Raw genomic sequence first — 21,280 nt, 5'->3', positions numbered from 1 at the left:
TGCTATAGCTTTTGCAATCCATGCACTAGCAATAGTGGGACGTAGTATAGCCCCAGAAGCGGTGTACATTGATTTAAGTGTATTAATTTTACGATCAGCCGGCTCCTTCAAGGCGGTAGATCCTGGAACAGGTAAAACTACTTGAGAGTCTGGACAAATGCATCAATGGGCAGGTTTTCCCCCACTTTTTCCTATCATCAGGGAAAGGAAAAGCCACCTGGACCCTTTTAGGGATCTGGAATTCAGGGTTTTCCCATGCTTTTTCAAATATAGCATTCAATCCCTTTGATGCAGGGAAGGTTAGCAATGCCTTCTTTTCAGTGAAAAAAAGCCTCCTCAACCTGCTCAGGTGTTGTATCATTAATATTCAATACATCCCTGATAGACTCCATTAACTGCACCCCTTTTGCAAGAGATGCCAACCCCTACAACACATCCCCAGAACCATCTGCAGTGTCAGAATCAGTATCTGTCATCTTGCATGATATGTGCAAGCCCACACTTGTGGGGATATATAGCAGGGCATCTGGAGGTACCAGAATCAGGCTATACTGCCATAGAGTTCTGTAATACCAGAGTTGCAGATTCATTGTTTGGAACCCTATCTGAAATCTGAGAAATCCAAGATTTGATAGAGGAAAACCACTCCAGTTCCCTTGCTGGTATCTGTGCTAAACCAGTGCTATCCTGATTACATGGAATGGGATCATCCTCTGCAGCATATCAGTGTCCCTGGACATATCTAAATGAGACCCCAGACACTACACACAGGGAAGGGTAGACAGTTTCACCCCCAAAAATGGCAAGAGAAACAGATTGGAGTCAACCCACACAGAGCTTTTAATATAACGGAAGACCCCTAGTCAGCACTGACTGTGCACCTTAATAGGTTACAGTCATTTTGCAGCCTGCCCTCCCTTCTACAACCCCCTGGTGCCTTGAGAGAAGGCTGGAGTTGCTGTGGAGGGACTTGCTTTTCCTAATCAGCACTGTGCAGGCAGGAAAATGGAGCGGGACGCTGCTGGGTCCTCTGAGAAGCTCCGCCCCCAAAATGGCACTGTCTTCCCACTCTTCATAGGATTATACTGGTCTGAGGATTGATGCTGGCCGAGATCCTGGGACCCCGACAGGCTTTGTGACCAGTGTAGGGTGCAGGTGCTGGCTCAGGGCGCCCCTCACCATGTACCGCTGAGCCCCCAGAGCGCAGGCAAGACCACAATCCCACCCTGATGCTGCCATCTTCACACTGGCCCCCCACTTGCTAGGGGAGGTCGGTGTCTCACTTGCCACCAATCTTCAGCTCTGTAAGGGGGTAGCGGTGTGCTGCTGGGGTGAGCGATCCTCTGTGGCAGGGAGCAATCTATCCCCTCAGGAGCTCAGTGTCCTGTCAGTGGCTCAGACTCCGCAGGGCAGCTGTTGCCAGCAGCCTCCCTGTAAAATTAAAAATAAAAACAAAATTATAGAAAAACTCTAAAATAAACTTTTACTAAAGCAGCTCTGTAGAGTCTGGTAGGAGTGGCATAGAGGGAGGAGCTAGTCCACACAAACTCTTAAAGTTTAAATGGCTCCTAGTGGACCTGTCTATACCCCATGGTACTAATGTGGACCCCAGCATCCTCTAGGACATAAGAGAAAGTCAAACTATGGTTGACAGGTATAAAAAGTTAAGGTTTTTCAACATTGTTAGAGTTAAGCTGCTGGAGGTGACAGTTAAGGTTAGATTTGGGCGACTATTTCACGTAGACCTATTAAGCTACAACTCCTAGTAGGATGTAATTTAAGTTACAGGAAACACACCTCTAGAATACAGTTTAAAAATAACATTCTGTTCATGTGGCAAGAAGTACTATCAAACTCCAGTCACAGGAGCCAAAAGGCACCTTGTGGTGTTAGCGAAAAACCTGCCATGTTAATGTAGCACACTTTCTACACCTGGAGTTCATTGGCCAGTGACTAACCTCATCTCCAAGCTCTAACAGTGTGCAAGAAAACCTAACCCTGTCCAATAAAACTCAGACATAATACAAAGACACTGTTTAAGCATAAAAGACAGCTACAAAATACCGCATCTGCAGTTTTGTTTTAGCCATCAAGAATAACTGCTTAAAGAGACCTATTACTTACCAGTATTGGCTATTAAAACACTTAGAAATATTTTACCTTGTTGTTACAGGGGATTGCAATATCCACGTAACGCAGTGGCGAATCTGTATTGCAAAGGGCAATTGTAGGAATGTTGACATAAGAAGCCTCAGTAAGAGGCTGATGATCAGCTCGTGGATCACTCACAACCAATAGGCGTGGCTCACGGAAGGCAGCCTGAATTTGGTTGGTGAAAGTACCAGGCGTGAAGCGGCCAGCAATTGGGGTTGCTCCACATGCAGAAGCAAACTTCAGAACAGCACGCTGGAAAGAACAAATTCAGTTTTACAGTAATTCGAACACTTGATGCTGCATGGTATAGTTCAATGCAGAGTTCAAAAACAAAGGAAGACAGTGGTGCAATGCCTATAACAGCTGGAAGACAAAAAAGAGGCAGACTGTAACAGATCTCATTAGCAAACACCAGTCATTGAACAAGACTGCTTGTTAGCAACAATTCTGCTAGCTACTTTAGCACACTTCCGACACTTGAAGGTTCACAAAACATCTTCAACTTCAAGCTTTAACAGTGTGCATCATGATTTCCAAATTGAGAGATGTGCTTACATTTGCTATTTACAGTCTTGTGTAATGTACCAGGAACACTATACGTGATTTAGCAGCAATGGAAAACCACCCCTCTTACAATGCAGAGACAAGGTACTCACCACTGGAATAGGCCATGTTAGTTAAATTACAGTGGAGGCAGGCAAAAAAAAAAAAAATGCAATCCACTACACAAGGAAGCGATAAGAGATAATTATATTTCCCCCTAGGAATTTTTTGAGGGCAGGGCGCCAGTCTATGAGGGCACTTGTGCACACGCAGCTGAAAACTGGCCATCTTTAGAGCGGGCAGTGCTGCCCCAACAGGCGTTACTAAAGGAAGCGTGGTCGGCCGGCAGCGTCACTAAGGCTTCCCCCAAGTGCTCTCCCATAACGTGAATGTATGCTGTACGCATGCGCACAGCATCTATACACTGGGAGAGCAGGAAGCAGGCAGGCTATTTAGCAGGGTGCTGCAGAAAGGGCAAGGCAGATTTTGCCGAAAATAAATCGGGCAGGGAGCGGCACCCTGCTAAAACAGCCTAGCGTGAACACTATATATCTATATCATACACACACTTTCAGTATTCCCTACTGTGTTCTACAAATAGACCTGGTTATCGGTGTGGTCCTGAGGATGAGGCAGTGTCCCCCAAAACATCAGACCAGGCTGTTTACCATGTCTAATACAATGCTATTGCACATGTATGTCTTAAGAGTGACTTTGTTCATTGGATGTATGTAATACTACTATTGTGCACTGGAGCCCTTTGTACATGTGATGTGGGTTGAGTGCCGACTGAACATGGGAGACATAATTTCTCAGGGGCCTGCCACCTAAGGACAGAAGCATCACTGCAGTATTTTTTTCTTTTTTAATATTAAGGTGTTGAGAACAAAAATGTAGCCGAAAAATTACTCTTAACCTCTTCAGTGGCGTGGCTGGAATATTTACAAGGCCAGCTGCGCTGTGTAGACTGGCAACCCCAGAAATTTACTGGTGCATGCCACTGCTCCCCCTTCTTGCACTCTGCTCGGCCAGTCCGGTGGATGACTTGATCTCATGACACGATTGAGTCATTCCGCAAAACTGCCAGCCGAATGGAGTAGGAAGAGGATTATATTGCTGGTGGGCTAGTGCCCACCATCAAATGCTACTGCTAGGGATGGCCATCTGTGGGTTATCCATTGATGGTGTAATACCATCTGGAATGGATCCATCGATTGTTTTATGGTCATCCCTGTACTAATGTAGAAATCTCGGCCAATCAGAGCCAAGGGGCATGGTTTAGTGGGAGTCAGGGCAGAGCTAAGCTCCATGCCCAGACACTGAGAAATTAAAAAAAAAAAATTGGGTAGCACTGAACTATTGATGGCTGGAAACCATCTGGTTCTCCCCATTGATGGTAAAAGTATTAGACATTAGTCAGACCATCGATTATTTTGAATCAATGGTCATCCCTAGCTACTTCTAGGCAACGAGCATGGATCCTAGAGCATAAAACCCCTGGTCAAAATGCATGACAGTGCGTGAAACCCCTGGCAATGAGCATGAAACACCTGGCAACGCACAGGCAAAAAAAAAAATATAAAACCTTGCACTGGGAGGTGTGGCCAAATTTCAAAGACTCACCACTGAAGGTGTTAATACACAAGAATAACTACTGCCATTACAGAAGAAAAGAGATTAATTAAATCCAGTTTTACCTGGCCAGTATTCCTCGAGGAAATCACACACACATCAGCTGGGTTTTCAATAGCCACAATGGCACGTGCAGCTAGCAGAAGTTTCTCCCATGTACGCTTCAGGTTTATAATATAAATGCCTAAAAAAAAAAACAAAAAAATAAACACATTTATGGTAAGACTTCACCATTGTTAAATCTCTGCGAGGTACCATGGATTCCACAGGGAACATCAGGGTGTAGAGCTGGATCTTGATCCAAGGCACCAACAGGCTAAAGCTTTAACTGTTCCCAGGATGCACTGCACCGCCTCCAGGTACTGGAGCTCAGATCTGTTAACCAGTTCAGTGCAGTAGCAGGTAAGAGAGACTGTTGATGTTAGTCACATAGAACCACATCCTCACGACAGGAGAAGGGACTAGCAGCTAATGCCATACAAACACAAAGAAGCCAAGTGCGTCAGGGTGGGCGCCCTGTGAAATCCAGTGTACCCTGCAGAAAGATTTAACAATGGTAAGTCTTACCATAAATCCTTTTCTGCAATGAAACACTGGTATTCCACAGGGAACATCAGGGATGTCCTAAAGCAGTTCCTCAAGGGAGGGGGACGCACTGTAGTAGGCACAAGAACCCGATGTCCAAAGGAAGCAATCTGGGAGGCGGAAGTAGCAAAGGCATAGAACCTGATGAATGTTCACAGAGGACCACGTAGCTGCCTTGCACAATTGTTCAGCAGATGCACCTCGGCGGGCCACCCAGGAAGGTCCAACAGACTGAGTAGAATGGGCTTTGATAGCTGCAGGAGCTGGGAGTCCAGCCTGCGCATAGGCTTGTGCAATCACCATTCTATCCCATGTGGCCAAGGTTTGCTTATTCGCAGGCCAGCCACGTTTGAAAACCAAAGTGTACAAAATAGGGAATCTGACCTGATTGAGGCAGTCTTTTCCACATATATACGGAGAGCCCATACCACATCCAAAGATCGCTCTTTGGATGACAAACCAGAAGAGGAGATCAAGGCCAGAACCACAAACTCTTGGTTAAGATGGAAAGATACCACCTTAGGGAGATAACCAGGGCAAGTTCTAAGAAACATCCGGTCACTGAAAAATCAGAAAGGTGCTTTGTCCTGTTGTCCACCAAGTCCGATACCCTCCTAGCAGAGGCAATAGCCAATTAAAAAACGCCCTTAAGCGTAAGGCATTTAAGGTCCACAGACTCAAGAGGCTCAAACGGAGACTCATGAAGGGCATTCAAACAGACCGATCCCATGGAGCAACAGGAGGGACATAGGGAGGCTGAATCCATAAAACACAGAGTGAAGTATGAACATCTGGAAGAGACGCAACCTCTGAAACCATACCGACAAGGCAGAAATATGAACCTTGAGGGAGGCTACACGAAGGCTCAAGTCCAGGCCTTGTTGTACAAAAGCCAAAAGTCTGGAAATCCTGAAAATATATGCATCATAGTTCTTACTGGCACACCAGGTGAAGTAAGAATTCCAGACCCTGTAATAAATTTGAGCTAGCCAGTTTACAGGCCTTCGACATAGTTTGAATGACCGCTTCAGAGAAACCTTTGGCTCTCAGGAGTGATGCTCCAAGAGCCACGCAGTCAAAGCCAGTCTGGCCAGGTCCGGGTAGACACAGGGGTCCGGAACGAGGAGGTCTGGGCATTGAGGAAGTAGAAGAGAACGCTCTACCTAGAGACCATGCAGGTCGGAGAACCAATGCAGTCTGGGCCACGCCGAAGAAACTAAAAGTAGTATTCCTCCTTGCTTGAACTGGATTACCCTGGGCAAGAGGGACATGGGAGGGAACACGTATGGCAGGCGAAAGTTCCCTGGAATTGCCAGTGCGTCCACGAATGCTGCGTGAGAATCCCTTGTCCTTGATCCGAAGACCAGAACCTTGTGATTGTGTCGAGACACCATTATGTCTACATCTGATAGGTCCCACTTGTCCACTAGGAGTTGAAAGCCCTCTGGATGAAGACTCCACTCTCCGGTGTGCACGTCCAGGCGACTGAGGAAGTCTGCTTCCCAGTTGAGGATACCCGGAATGAACACTGACGATATTGCTGGCAGATGGTGTTTACCCATTGAAGTATTTTTAACCCTTCGATCATTGCCATGCAGCTTTGAGTGCTGCCTTGATGATTTATGTATGCCACAGTGGTGGCATTGTCCAATTGTATTTGAACAGGCCTGTTCTGTACTAGAGGCTGAGTCAACACATTGAACACTGCCCGCAATTCCAGAATGTTTATTGGGAGGAGAGAGATTCCTCGTGGTCCACTGACCCTGGAGAGAGTGTTGCTCCAACACTGCGCAGACTGGTGTCAGTTGTCAAGAGGACACAGTTGGAGATCTAGAAGGGATGGCCCCTGCTCAATTGTTGGTCTTGTAGCCACCAGCTCAGTGACAGACAAACCTCCGGAGACAAGGAGAGAAATTGAGACCTGATCCGGTGAGGCAGGCCGTTCCACTTGGAGGATTAACAGTCAGAGGGCAGGAATAAAATTGAGCAGACTCTACCATGTCGAATGCAGACACCATGAGACCCACTACCTGCATCGCCAAGTGTATGGACACTCTGGCGAGAGAGGAAGTATCCGATTTTGTACTGAAGCTTCAGGACTCTCTGGCGACAACGATCTTTAGTTGTGTGTCCAGCAACACCCCCAGGTGCACCATGCTGAGCAGGGACCAGCAAGGACTTTCCAGTTGATTAGCCACCCGTGGACTTGTAGGAATTGGACCATCAGTTCCAGATGACTGAGGAGAACCTCTTTGCCAGGATCAGCAAGTCGTCCAGATACAGCAAGATCCTGACACCCCGACGGCAGAGAAGAGCTGTATTGACCTTGGTGAAGATCTGAGGAGGCATGGTCAGTCTGAAAGGCAAGGTCTGGAATTAATGTAGGTTGCCAATAGCAAACCGCAGATATTGCCGATGCAACATGGCAATAGGGAAGTGCAGGTAAGCATCCTGTATGTCCAGGGATACCATATAGTCCTTGGGTTCCATGGCCAGTACAATAAAACAGACTTTCCACACGGAATTTGGACACCCTCAAATTTGTTCAAAGATTTGAGGTAAGAGTATAGGCTGCGAGGACCCATTTGGTCAAATAGTAACCCCTGCCTCTTTGAGACAGAGGCATCAGCACAAACACTCCAGTAACTAGGAGAAAAATAAGAATTTACTTACCGATAATTCTATTTCTCGTAGTCCGTAGTGGATGCTGGGGACTCCGTCAGGACCATGGGGAATAGCGGGCTCCGCAGGAGACAGGGCACATCTAAAAAAGCTTTTAGGTCACATGGTGTGTACTGGCTCCTCCCCCTATGACCCTCCTCCAAGCCTCAGTTAGGTACTGTGCCCGGACGAGCGTACACAATAAGGAAGGATCTTGAATCCCGGGTAAGACTCATACCAGCCACACCAATCACACCGTACCACTTGTGATCTGAACCCAGTTAACAGTATGATAACAAAACGAAGTAGCCTCTGAAAAGATGGCTCACAACAAGAATAACCCGATTTTTGTAACAATAACTATGTACAAGCATTGCAGACAAACCGCACTTGGGATGGGCGCCCAGCATCCACTACGGACTACGAGAAATAGAATTATCGGTAAGTAAATTCTTATTTTCTCTAACGTCCTAGTGGATGCTGGGGACTCCGTCAGGACCATGGGGATTATACCAAAGCTCCCAAACGGGCGGGAGAGTGCGGATGACTCTGCAGCACCGAATGAGAGAACTCCAGGTCCTCCTTAGCCAGAGTATCAAATTTGTAAAATTTTACAAACGTGTTCTCCCCTGACCACGTAGCTGCTCGGCAAAGTTGTAATGCCGAGACCCCTTGGGCAGCCGCCCAAGATGCGCCCACTTTCCTAGTGGAGTGGGCCTTTACAGATTTAGGCTGTGGCACGCCTGCCACAGAATGTGCAAGTTGGATTGTGCTACAGATCCAACGTGCAATCGTCTGTTTAGACGCAGGAGCACCCATCTTGTTGGGTGCATACAATATAAACAGCAAGTCAGACTTTCTGACTCCAGCCGTCCTAAAGGGTCCTGACAACGTCTAGTAACTTGGAGTCCTCCAAGTCCCTAGAAGCCGCAGGCACCATAATAGGTTGTTTCAGGTGAAAAACCTGACACCCCCTTAGGAAGAAAACTGGAGACGAGTCCCAGTTCTGCCCTGTCCGAATGGAAAATTAAATATGGGCTTTTGCAAGACAAAGCCGCCCATTCTGACAAACGCCTGGCCGAGGCCAGGACCAACAGCATGGTCACTGTCCATGTGAGATATTGGTCAACAGCATGTTCACTTTCCATGTGATATATTTCAAATCCACAGATTTGAGCGGTTCAAACCAATATGATTTTAAGGAATCCCAACACTATGTTGAGATCCCACGGTGCCACTAGAGGCACAAAAAGGGGTGTATATGCAATACTCCCTTGACAATCTGGACTTCAGGAACTGAAGTCAATTCTTTTCGGAAGAAATTCTACAGGGCCGAAACTTAAAACCTTAAAGAACCCCAATTTTAGGCTCAAAACACTCCTGTTTTCAGGAAGTGTAGAAATCGACCTAGTTGAATTTTCTTCGTGGGGCCTTCCTGGCCTCACCCACGCAACATATTTTCACCACATGTGGTGATGACGTTGTGCGATCACCTCCTTCCTGGCTTTGACCAGGGTAGGTATGACCTCTTATGGAATGCCTTTTTCCTTCAGGATCCGGCATTCAACCGCCATGCCGTCAAACGCAGCCGCGGTAAGTCTTGGAATAGACATGGTACCTGCTGAAGCAAGTCCCTTCTTAGCTCCCCAGGCCCTTAGTCCTCTGTGAGCATCTCTTGAAGTTCCGGGTACCCAATCCCTCTTGGCCCATCCGGAGTCACGAGTATAGTTCATACTCCTCTATGTCTTATAATTCTCAATACCTTGGTTATGAGAAGCAGAGGAGGGAACACATACACCGACTGGTACACCCACGGTGTTACCAGGACATCCACAGCTATCGCCTGAAGGTCTCATGACCTGGCGCAATACCTGTCCCGTTTTTTGTTCGGGCGGGACGCCATCATTTCCACCTTTGGTCTTTGCCAATGGCTCACAATCATGCGGAAAAACTTCCCTATGAAGTTCCCACTCTCCCAGGTGGAGGTCATGCCTGCTGAAGAAGTCTGCTTCCCAGTCGTCCACTCCCGGAGAGAACACTGCTGACAGTGCTATCACATGATTTTCCGCCTAGCGAAAAATCCTTGCAGTTTTTTCACTGCCCTCCAGCTTCTTGTGTCGCCCTTTCTGTTTACGTGGGCAACTGCCGTGATGTTATCCCACTGGATCAATACCGGCTGACCTTGAAGCAGAGGTCTTGCTAAGTTTAGAGCCTTATAATTTTGCTCTTAGCTCCATCTATGTGGAGAGAATTCTCCAGACTTGATCACACTTTCCTGGAAATTTTTTCCCTGTGTGACTGCTCCCCAGCCTCTCAGGCTGGCCTCCGTGGTCACCAGCATCCAATCCTGAATGCTGAATCTGTGGCCCTCTAGAAGATGAGCACTCTGTAATCACCACAGGAGAGACACCCTTGTCCTTGGATATAGGGTTATCCGCTGATGCATCTGAAGATGCGATCCGGACCATTTGTCCAGCAGATCCCACTGAAGAGTTCTTGCGTGAAATCTGCCGAATGGAATTGCTTCGTAATAAGCCACCATTTTTACCAGGACTCTTGTGCAATGATGCACTGACACTTTTCCTGGTTTTAGGAGGATCCCGATTAGCTCGGATAACTTCCTGGCTTTCTCCTCTGGGAGAAACACCTTTTTCTGGACTGTGTCCAGAATCATCCCTAGGAACAGTAGACGTGTTCTCGGAAAAGCTACGATTTTGGAATATTTAGAATCCACTCGTGCTGTCGTAGAACTATTAAAGATAGTGCTACTCCGACCTCCAACTGTTCTCTGGACCTTGCCCTTATCAGGAAAGCGTCCAAGTTTCTTTTAAGAATCATCATTTCGGCCATTACCTTGGTAAAGACCCGGGGCGCAGTGGACAATCCAAACGGCAGCGTCTGAACTGATAGTGACAGTTCTGTACCACGAACCTGAAGTACCCTTGGTGAGAAGGGCAAATTTGGACATGTAGGTAAATGTCCCTGATATCCAGTGACACCATCTCGTCCCCTTCTTCCTGGTTCGCTATCACTGCTCTGAGTGACTCCATCTTGATTTGAACGCTTGTATGTAAGTGTTCAAATATTCCAGATCTCACCGAGCCGTTTGGCTTCAGTACCACAATATAGTGTGGAATAATACCCCCTCCCTTGTTGTAGGAGGGGTACTTTGATTATCACCTGCTGGGAATACAGCCTGTGAATTGTTTCCAATACTGCCTCCCTGTCGGAGGTAGACGTTGGTAAAACAGACTTCCGGAACTTGTGAGGAGGAGACGTCTCGAATTTCCAATGTACACCTGGGATACTACATGTAGGATCCAGGAGTCCCCTTGCGAGTGAGCCCACTGCGTGCTGAAACTCTTGAGATGACCCCCTACCGCACCTGAGTCCACTTGTACTGCCCCAGCGTCATGCTGCGAACTTGGCAGAAGCTGTGAAGGGCTTCTGTTCCTGGGAATGGGCTGCTTGCTGCAGTCTTCTTCCCTTTCCTCTACCACTGGGCAGATATGACTGGCCTTTGCCCGCCTGCCCGTATGGGGACGAAAGGACCGAGACTGAAAAGACTGTCCTTTTCTGCTGAGATGTGACTCGGGGAACAAAAGGTGGATTTTTCAGCTGTCGCCATGGCCACCAGGTCCGATGGACCGCCCCTTTATACGGCAATACTTCCATGTGCCGTCTGGAAACTGCCTCACCTGACCACTGTCGTGTCTTCGTCTGGCAGATATGGACATCACATTTACTCTTGATGCCAGAATGCAAATATCCCTCTGCGCATCACGCATATATAGAAATGCATCCTTAAAATGCTCTATAGACAATAAAATCTTGTCCCTGTCAAGGGTATCAAAATTTTCAGTCAGGAAATCCGACCAAGCCCCCTCAGCGCTGCACATCCAGTCTGAGGCGATTGCTGGTCGTAGTATAACACCAGTATGTGTGTATATACTTCTTAGGCTATTTTTCAGCTTCCTATCAGCTGGCTCCTTGAGGGCGGCCGTATCTGGAGACGGTAACGCCACTTGTTTTTATAAGCGTGTGAGCGCCTTATCCACCCTAAGGTGTGTTTCCCAACTCGCCCTTACTTCTGGCGGGAAAGGGTATACCGCCCATAACTTTCTATCGGAGGAACCCCACGTATCATCACACACTTCATTTAATTTATCTGATTCAGGCAAAACTACAAGTAGTTTATTCACACCCTACAAAATACCCTTATTTGTGGTACTTGTAGTATCAGAAATATGTAACACCTCCTTCATGCCCTTAACATGTAACGTGTGGCCCTAAAGGAAAATAAGAATTTACTTACCGATAATTCTATTTCTCGGAGTCCGTAGTGGATGCTGGGGTTCCTGAAAGGACCATGGGGAATAGCGGCTCCGCAGGAGACAGGGCACAAAAAGTAAAGCTTTTACAGGTCAGGTGGTGTGCACTGGCTCCTCCCCCTATGACCCTCCTCCAGACTCCAGTTAGGTACTGTGCCCGGACGAGCGTACACAATAAGGGAGGATTTTGAATCCCGGGTAAGACTCATACCAGCCACACCAATCACACCGTACAACTTGTGATCTAAACCCAGTTAACAGTATGATAACAGAGGAGCCTCTGAAAGATGGCTCCCTAAACAAAATAACCCGAAATAGTTAACAATAACTATGTACAAGTCTTGCAGATAATCCGCACTTGGGATGGGCGCCCAGCATCCACTACGGACTCCGAGAAATAGAATTATCGGTAAGTAAATTCTTATTTTCTCTATCGTCCTAAGTGGATGCTGGGGTTCCTGAAAGGACCATGGGGATTATACCAAAGCTCCCAAACGGGCGGGAGAGTGCGGATGACTCTGCAGCACCGAATGAGAGAACTCCAGGTCCTCTTTTGCCAGGGTATCAAATTTGTAAAATTTTACAAACGTGTTCTCCCCTGACCACGTAGCTGCTCGGCAGAGTTGTAATGCCGAGACCCCTCGGGCAGCCGCCCAGGATGAGCCCACCTTCCTTGTGGAATGGGCCTTAACAGAATTAGGCTGTGGTAGGCCTGCCACAGAATGTGCAAGTTGAATCGTGTTACAAATCCAACGAGCAATCGACTGCTTAGAAGCAGGTGCACCCAACTTGTTGGGTGCATACAGTATAAACAGCGAGTCAGATTTTCTGACTCCAGCCGTCCTTGAAATGTATATCTTTAAAGCTCTGACAACGTCCAACAACTTGGAGTCTTCCAAGTCGTTTGTAGCCGCAGGCACTACAATAGGCTGGTTCAGGTGAAACGCTGACACCACCTTCGGGAGAAAATGCGGACGCGTCCGCAGCTCTGCCCTATCTGAATGGAAAATTAAATAAGGACTTTTATAAGATAAAGCCGCCAGTTCTGATACTCTCCTGGCCGAAGCCAGGGCCAGTAACATAGTCACTTTCCATGTGAGATATTTCAAATCCACCTTCTTAAGTGGTTCAACCAATGGGATTTGAGGAAATCTAAAACTACATTTAGATCCCACGGTGCCACCGGAGGCACCACAGGAGGCTGTATATGCAGTACTCCTTTGACAAAAGTCTGGACCTCAGGAACTGAGGCCAATTCTTTTTTGGAAGAATATAGACAGGGCCGAAATTTGAACCTTAAAAGATCCCAATTTGAGACCCATAGACAATCCTGATTGCAGGAAATGTAGGAAACGACCCAGTTGAAATTCCTCCGTCGGAGCATTCCGACCCTCGCACCATGCCACATATTTCCGCCAAATGCGGTGATAATGCTTTGCGGTGACTTCTTTCCTTGCCTTAATCAAGGTAGGAATGACTTCTTCAGGAATGCCTTTTTCTTTTAGAATCTGGCGTTCAACCGCCATGCCGTCAACGCAGCCGCGGTAAGTCTTGAAAAAGACAAGGACCCTGCTGAGGCAGGTCCCTTCTCAGAGGTAGCGGCCACGGATCGTCCGTGACCATCTCTTGAAGTTCCGGGTACCAAGTCCTTCTTGGCCAATCCGGAGCCACTAGTATCGTTCTTACTCCTCTTTGCCGTATAATCCTCAATACCCTTGGTATGAGAGGCAGAGGAGGAAACACATATACCGACTGGTACACCCAAGGTGTTACCAGCGCATCCACAGCTATTGCCTGCGGATCTCTTGACCTGGCGCAATACCTGTCCAGTTTTTTGTTGAGGCGAGACGCCATCATGTCCACCATTGGTTTTTCCCAACGGTTTATTATCATGAGGAAAACTTCTGAATGAAGTCCCCACTCTCCCGGGTGAAGATCGTGTCTGCTGAGGAAGTCTGCTTCCCAGTTGTCCACGCCCGGGATGAATACTGCTATCACGTGATTCTCCGCCCAGCGAAGGATCCTGGCAGCTTCTGCCATTGCACTCCTGCTTCTTGTGCCGCCCTGTCTGTTTACATGAGCGACTGCCGTGATGTTGTCCGACTGGATCAACACCGGTCTTCCTTGAAGCAGAGGTTCCGCCTGGTTTAGAGCATTGTAGATTGCTCTTAGTTCCAGAATGTTTATGTGAAGAGACTTTTCCAGGCTCGTCCACACTCCCTGGAAGTTTCTTCCCTGTGTGACTGCTCCCCAGCCTCTCAGGCTGGCGTCCGTGGTCACCAGGATCCAATCCTGTATGCCGAATCTGCGGCCCTCCAGTAGATGAGCCTCCTGCAACCACCACAGAAGAGATACCCTTGTCCTTGGAGACAGGGTTATCCGCTGATGCATCTGAAGATGCGATCCGGACCATTCGTCCAGCAAATCTCCCTGAAAATGTTTTGCGTGAGATCTGCCGAATGGAATCGCTTCGTAAGAAGCCACCATTTTTCCCAGGCCTCCTGTGCATTAATGCACTGATACTTGGCCTGGTTTTAGGAGGTTTCTGACTAGGTCGGATAACTCCCTGGCTTTCTCCTCCAGGAGAAATACCTTTTTCTGGACTATGCCCAGAATCATTCCTGGGAACAGCAGACGTATCATCGGAAAAAACAGCTGCGATTTTTGGAATATTTAGAATCCACTCGTGCTATCGTAGAACTACTTTAGATAGTTCTTTTCCGATCTCCAACTGTTCTCTGGAACTTGCCCCTTTCAGGATATCGTCCAAGTAAGGGATAATTAAGATGCCCTTTTCTTTGAAGAGAGTCATCTTTTCGGCCATTACCTTGGTAAAGGCCCGGGGTGCCGTGGATAATTCAACGGCAACTTTTGAAACTGATATTGACAGTTCTGTATCACGAACCCGATGTACCCTTGTTGAGAAGGGTAAATTTGGACATGGAGGTAATCCTTGATGTCCAGGGACACCATATAGTCCCCTTCTTTCCGGTTCGCTATCACTGCTCTGAGTGACTCCATCTTGATTTGAACCTTTATGTAAGTGTTCAAAGATTTCAGATTTAGACTATGTCTCACCAAGCCGTCTGGCTTCAGTACCACCATATAGTGTGGAAGACTAATACCCTTTTCCTTGTTGTAGGAGGGGTACTTTGATTATCACCTGCTGGAAATACAGCTTGTGAATTTTTCCCAATACTGCCTCCCTGTTGGAGGGAGCCGTTGGTAACGCAGACTTCAGGAACCTGCGAGGAAAAGATGTCTCGACTCTCCAATCTGTACCCCTGGGATAATACTAGTACGATCCAGGGGTCAACTTGCGAGTGATCCCACTGCGCGTTGAGACTCTTGAGACTACACCCCCACCTAACCTGAGTCCGCTTACACGGCCCCAGCGTCATGCTGGGGACTTGGCAGACGCGGTGGAAGGCTTCCTTTCCTGGGAAGGAGCTGTCTGCTGCAGTCTACTTCCCTTTCCTCTATGTCTGGGCAGATATGACTGGCCTTTTGCCCGCTTGCCCTCATGGGAACGGAAGGATTGAGGCTGAAAAGACGGTGTCTGTTTCTGCTGAGATGTAACTTGGGGTAAAAAGGTTGGATTTCCAGCTGTTGCCGAGACCCCCAGGTCCGTTGGACCGACCCCAAATAACTCTTTCCCTTTATACGGCCATACTTCCATGTGTCGTATGGGATATGTATCACCTGACCACTGTCGTGTCCATGACATCTTCTGGGAGATATGGATCACGCACTTATTTTGATGCCAGAGTGCACATATCCCTCTGTGCATCTCGCATACATAAATATATAATGCATCCTATTAAATGCTCTATATCAATCAAATATTTTCAGTCAGGGAAACCGACCAAGCCAACCCAGCACTGCATCTCCAGGCTGATGGCGATCGCTGGTCGCAGTATAACCACCTTATGTGTGTATATACTTTTTAGGATATTTTTCCAGCTGCCTATCAGCTGGCTCCTTGAGGGCGGCCGTATCTGGAGACGGTAACGCCACTTGATAAGCGTGTGAGCGCCTTATTCATTCCCAACGCGCCCTAACTTCTGGCGGGAAAGGGTATAACGCCAATATTTGCTATCGGGGTAAACCCACGCATCACACACTTTATTTTATTTTATCTGATTCAGGAAAAACTACAGGTAGTTTTTTCACTCCCACATAATACCCTTTTTTGTGGTACTTGTAGTATCAGAAATATGTAACACCTCCTTCATTGCCCTTAACGTGTGGCCCTAATAAGGAATACGTTTGTTTATTCACCGTCGACACTGGATTCAGTGTCGGTGTCTGTGTCGACCGACTGAGGTAAATGGGCGTTATTAAAAAACCCCTGACGGTGTTTCTGAGACGCCTGGACCGGTACTTCGGCCGTCTCATGTCGTCAACCGACCTTGCAGCGTGTTGACATTCTCACGTAATTCCCTAAATAAGCCATCCATACCGGTGTCGACTCCCTAGAGAGTGACATCACCATCATAGGCAATTGCTCCGCCTCCTCCAACATCGTCCTCATACATGTCGACACACACGTACCGACACACAGCACACACACCGGGAATGCTCTGACAGAGGACAGGACCCCACTAGCCCTTTGGAGAGACAGAGGGAGAGTTTGCCAGCACACACCAAAAAAACGCTATAATTACATAGGGACAACCTTATATAAGTGTTTCTCCCTTATAGCATCTTTAATATATTTATATCGCCAATTTAGTGCCCCCCCTCTCTGTTTAAACCCTGTTTCTGTAGTGCAGTGCAGGGGAGAGCCTGGGAGCCTTCTCTCCAGCCTTTCTGTGAGAGAAAATGGCGCTGTGTGCTGAGGAGATAGGCCCCGCCCCTTTTTCGGCGGGCTCGTCTCCCGCTATTTATTGTATTTAGGCAGGGGTTAAATATCTCCATATAGCCTCTGGGGGCTATATGTGAGGTATTTTTAGCCTTATATAGGTTTACATTTGCCTCCCAGGGCGCCCCCCCCCAGCGCCCTGCACCCTCAGTGACTGCCGTGTGAAGTGTGCTGAGAGGAAAATGGCGCACAGCTGCAGTGCTGTGCGCTACCTTTAGAAGACTGCAGGAGTCTTCAGCCGCCGATTCTGGACCTCTTCTTGCTTCAGCATCTGCGAGGGGGCCGGCGGCGAGGCTCCGGTGACCATCCAGGCTGTACCTGTGATCGTCCCTCTGGAGCTTCATGTCCAGTAGCCAAGAAGCCAATCCATCCTGCACGCAGGTGAGTTCACTTCTTCTCCCCTCTGTCCCTCGTTGCAGTGATCCTGTTGCCAGCAGGAATCACTGTAAAATAAAAAACCTAAGCTAAACTTCTCTAAGCAGCTCTTTATGAGAGCCACCTAGAATTGCACCCTTCTCGGCCGGGCACAAAAATCTAACTGGAGTCTGGAGGAGGGTCATAGGGGGAGGAGCCAGTGCACACCACCTGACCTGTAAAAGCTTTACTTTTTGTGCCCTGTCTCCTGCGGAGCCGCTATTCCCCATGGTCCTTTCAGGAACCCCAGCATCCACTTAGGACGATAGAGAAAATACGTTTGTTTCTTCACCGTCGACACTGGAGTCAGTGTCCCCGAGGTAAATGGGCGTTTTTACAAGCCCCTGACGGTGTCTGAGACGCCTGGACAGGTACTAATTTGTTTGCCGGTCGTCTCATGTCGTCAACCGGCTCGCAGCGTGTTGACATGATCACGTACTTCCACAAGTAAGCCATCCATTCCGGTGTCTACTCCCTAGAGAGTGACATCACCATTACAGGCAATTTGCTCCGCCTCCTCACCAACATTTTCCTCATACATGTCGACACACACGTACCGACATACAGCACACACACAGGGAATGCTCTGATAGAGGACAGGACCCACTAGCCCTTTGGGGAGACAGAGGGAGAGTTTGCCAGCACACACCAAAATGCTATAATTATACAGGGACAACCTTTATAAAAGTGTTCCTCCCTTATAGCATTTAATATATATTTATATCGCCAAATCAGTGCCCCCCCTCTCTGTTTTAACCCTGTTTCTGTAGTGCAGTGCAGGGGAGAGCATGGGAGCCTTCCCCTCAGCCTTTCTGTGAGGGAAAATGGCGCTGTGTGCTGAGGAGAATAAGCTCCGCGCCTTTTTCTGCTGGTTTTTTCTCCCGGTTTTTAAGAACTGGCCTGGGTTAAAATACATACATATAGCCTTAATGGCTATATGTGATGTATTTATTTTGCCAATAAGGTACTTATATTGCTGCCCAGGGCGCCCCCAGCAGCGCCCTGCACCCTCCGTGACTAGGTCAGTGAGCCGTGTGACAACAATGGCGCACAGCTGCAGTGCTGTGCGCTACCTTCATGAAGACTGAAGTCTTCTGCCGCCTGTTTCCGGACCTCCGTTCTGCCGTCTTCTTCAGCGTCTGTAAGGGGGATCGGCGGCGCGGCTCCGGGACGAACCCCAGGCTGACCTGTGTTCCGACTCCCTCTGGAGCTCAGTGTCCAGTAGCCTAAGATCCCAATCCATCCTGCACGCAGGTGAGTTGGAGATCTCTCCCCTAAGTCCCTCGTTGCAGTGATCCTGTTGCCAGCAGGAATCACTGAATGAAACCTAAAAAAAAACTTTTCTAAACAGCTCTTTAAGAGAGCCACCTAGATTGCACCCTTCTCGGACGGGCACAAAAACCTAACTGAGGCTTGGAGGAGGGTCATAGGGGGAGGAGCCAGTACACACCATGTGACCTAAAAGCTTTTTTAGATGTGCCCTGTCTCCTGCGGAGCCCGCTATTCCCCATGGTCCTGACGGAGTCCCCAGCATCCACTAGGACGTTAGAGAAATAAGATTTTACTTACCGATAAATCTATTTCTCATAGTCCGTAGTGGATGCTGGGGACTCCGTCAGGACCATGGGGAATAGCGGCTCCGCAGGAGACAGGGCACAAAAGCAAGCTTTTAGGATCACATGGTGTGTACTGGCTCCTCCCCCTATGACCCTCCTCCAAGCCTCAGTTAGGTACTGTGCCCGGACGAGCGTACACAATAAGGAAGGATCTTGAATCCCGGGTAAGACTCATACCAGCCACACCAATCACACCGTACAACTTGTGATTTGAACCCAGTTAACAGTATGATAACAATGAAGTAGCCTCTAAAAAAGATGGCTCACAACAATAATAACCCGATTTTTTGTAACAATAACTATGTACAAGTAATGCAGACAATCCGCACTTGGGATGGGCGCCCAGCATCCACTACAGACTATGAGAAATAGATTTATCGGTAAGTAAAATCTTATTTTCTCTAACGTCCTAAGTGGATGCTGGGGACTCCGTCAGGACCATGGGGATTATACCAAAGCTCCCAAACGGGCGGGAGAGTGCAGATGACTCTGCAGCACCGAATGAGAGAACTCCATGTCCTCCTCAGCCAGGGTATCAAATTTGTAGAATTTAGCAAACGTGTTTGCCCCTGACCAAGTAGCTGCTCGGCAAAGTTGTAAAGCCGAGACCCCTCGGGCAGCCGCCCAAGATGAGCCCACTTTCCTTGTGGAATGGGCATTTACAGATTTTGGCTGTGGCAGGCCTGCCATAGAATGTGCAAGCTGAATTGTACTACAAATCCAACGAGCAATAGTCTGCTTAGAAGCAGGAGCACCCAGCTTTTTGGGTGCCTACAATATAAACAGCAAGTCAGACTTTCTGACTCCAGCCGTCCTGGAATTATATATATATATATTTTCAGGGCCCTGACAACGTCTAGCAACTTGGAGTCCTCCAAGTCCCTAGTAGCCGCAGGCACCACAATAGGTTGTTTCAGGTGAAACGCTGACACCACCTTAGGAAGAAACTGGGGACGAGTCCGCAGTTCTGCCCTGTCCGAATGGAAAATCAAATATGGGCTTTTGTAAGACAAAGCCGCCAATTTTGACAATCGCCTGGCCGAGGCCAGGGCCAACAGCATGGTCACTTTCCATGTGAGATATTTCAAATCCACAGATTTGAGTGGTTCAAACCAATATGATTTGAGGAATCCCAACACTACGTTGAGATCCCACGGTGCCACTGGAGGCACACAAGGGCTGTATATGCAATACTCCCTTGACAAACGTCTGGACTTCAGGAACTGAAGCCAATTCTTTCTGGAAGAAAATCTATAGGGCCGAAACTTGAACCTTAATGGACCCCAATTTGAGGCTCATAGACACTCCTGTTTGCAGGAAGTGCAGAAATCGACCTAGTTGAAATTTTTTTCGTGGGGCCTTCCTGGCCTCACCCACGCAACATATTTTTACCACATGTGGTGATAACGTTGTGCGGTCACCTCCTTCCTGGCTTTGACCAGGGTAGGTATGACCTCTTCCGGAATGCCTTTTCCCTTAGGATCCGGCGTTCAAACCGCCATGCCGTCAAACGCAGTCGCGGTAAGTCTTGGAACAGACAAGGTCCCTGCTGGAGCACGTCCTTTCTTAAAGGCCGATGCCACGGTTCCTCTTGGAACAGACATGGTGCTTGCTGAAAGCAAATCCCTTCTTAGCTCCCGAGGCCATTAGTCCTCTGTGAGCATCTCTTGAAGTTCCGGTTACCAAGTCCCTCTTGGCCAATCCGGAGCCACGAGTATAGTTCTTACTCCTCTATGTCTTATAATTCTCAATACCTTGGTTATGAGAAGCAGAGAAGGGAACACATACACCGACTGTTACCAGGACGTCCACAGCTATCGCCTGAAGGTCTCGTGACCTGGCGCAATACCTGTCCCATTTTTTTTGTTCGGGCGGGACGCCATCATGTCCACCTTTGGTCTTTCCCAACGGTTCACAATCATGCGGAAAACTTCCCGATGAAGTTCCCACTCTCCCGGGTGGAGGTCGTGCCTGCTGAGGAAGTCTGCTTCCCAGTCGTCCACTCCCGGAATGAACACTGCTGACAGTGCTATCACATGATTTTCCGCCTAGCGAAAAATCCTTGCAGTTTTGCCACTGCCCTCCTGCTTCTTGTGCCGCCCTTTCTGTTTACGTGGGCGACTGCCGTGATGTTATCCCACTGGATCAATACCGGCTGACCTTGAAGCAGAGGTCTTGCTAAGCTTAGAGCATTATAAATTTGCTCTTAGCTCCAGTATATTTATGTGGAGAGAATTCTCCAGACTTGATCACACTCCTTGTGTGACTGCTCCCCAGCCTCTCAGGCTGGCCTCCGTGGTCACGAGCATCCAATCCTGAATGCCGAATCTGCGGCCCTCTAGAAGATGAGCACTCTGTAATCACCACAGGAGAGACACCCTTGTCCTTGGATATAGGGTTATCCGCTGATGCATCTGAAGATGCGATCCGGACCATTTGTCCAGCAGATCCCACTGAAGAGTTCTTGCGTGAAATCTGCC

General features: G+C 48.2%; 1 protein-coding gene and 2 non-coding genes across 5 annotated transcripts in view; all 3 read right to left on the bottom strand.

Annotated features, from left to right (window-relative positions):
- LOC134958013 (small ribosomal subunit protein uS2) overlaps positions 1 to 21,280 on the bottom strand; it is a 92,312-nt gene that overhangs the window by 56,334 nt on the left and 14,698 nt on the right. For 2 of the 3 annotated variants that reach the window (XM_063940316.1, XM_063940317.1), the window contains exons 3-4: positions 4,395 to 4,513; positions 2,161 to 2,406 (exon numbers count right to left, since the gene is read on the bottom strand). In XM_063940316.1, coding sequence (XP_063796386.1) covers positions 2,161 to 2,406; positions 4,395 to 4,513 — 365 coding nt within the window. The remainder of the gene's footprint in view (positions 1 to 2,160; positions 2,407 to 4,394; positions 4,514 to 21,280) is intronic. The other variant, XM_063940318.1, reaches the window with a different exon arrangement.
- On the bottom strand, positions 1,830 to 1,987 carry LOC134959570 (small nucleolar RNA SNORA62/SNORA6 family). The gene has a single exon (XR_010187581.1). It is a non-coding gene; the product is annotated as a small nucleolar RNA SNORA62/SNORA6 family (small nucleolar RNA).
- LOC134959572 (small nucleolar RNA SNORA62/SNORA6 family) lies at positions 2,539 to 2,680 on the bottom strand. Its single transcript, XR_010187582.1, has one exon. It is a non-coding gene; the product is annotated as a small nucleolar RNA SNORA62/SNORA6 family (small nucleolar RNA).

Source organism: Pseudophryne corroboree, chromosome 9 (assembly GCF_028390025.1).
Source record: "Pseudophryne corroboree isolate aPseCor3 chromosome 9, aPseCor3.hap2, whole genome shotgun sequence".
Taxonomy (NCBI): domain Eukaryota; kingdom Metazoa; phylum Chordata; class Amphibia; order Anura; family Myobatrachidae; genus Pseudophryne; species Pseudophryne corroboree.
Note: the sequence above shows the minus strand (reverse complement) of the source record. Positions and strands in the feature narration are given on the sequence as shown.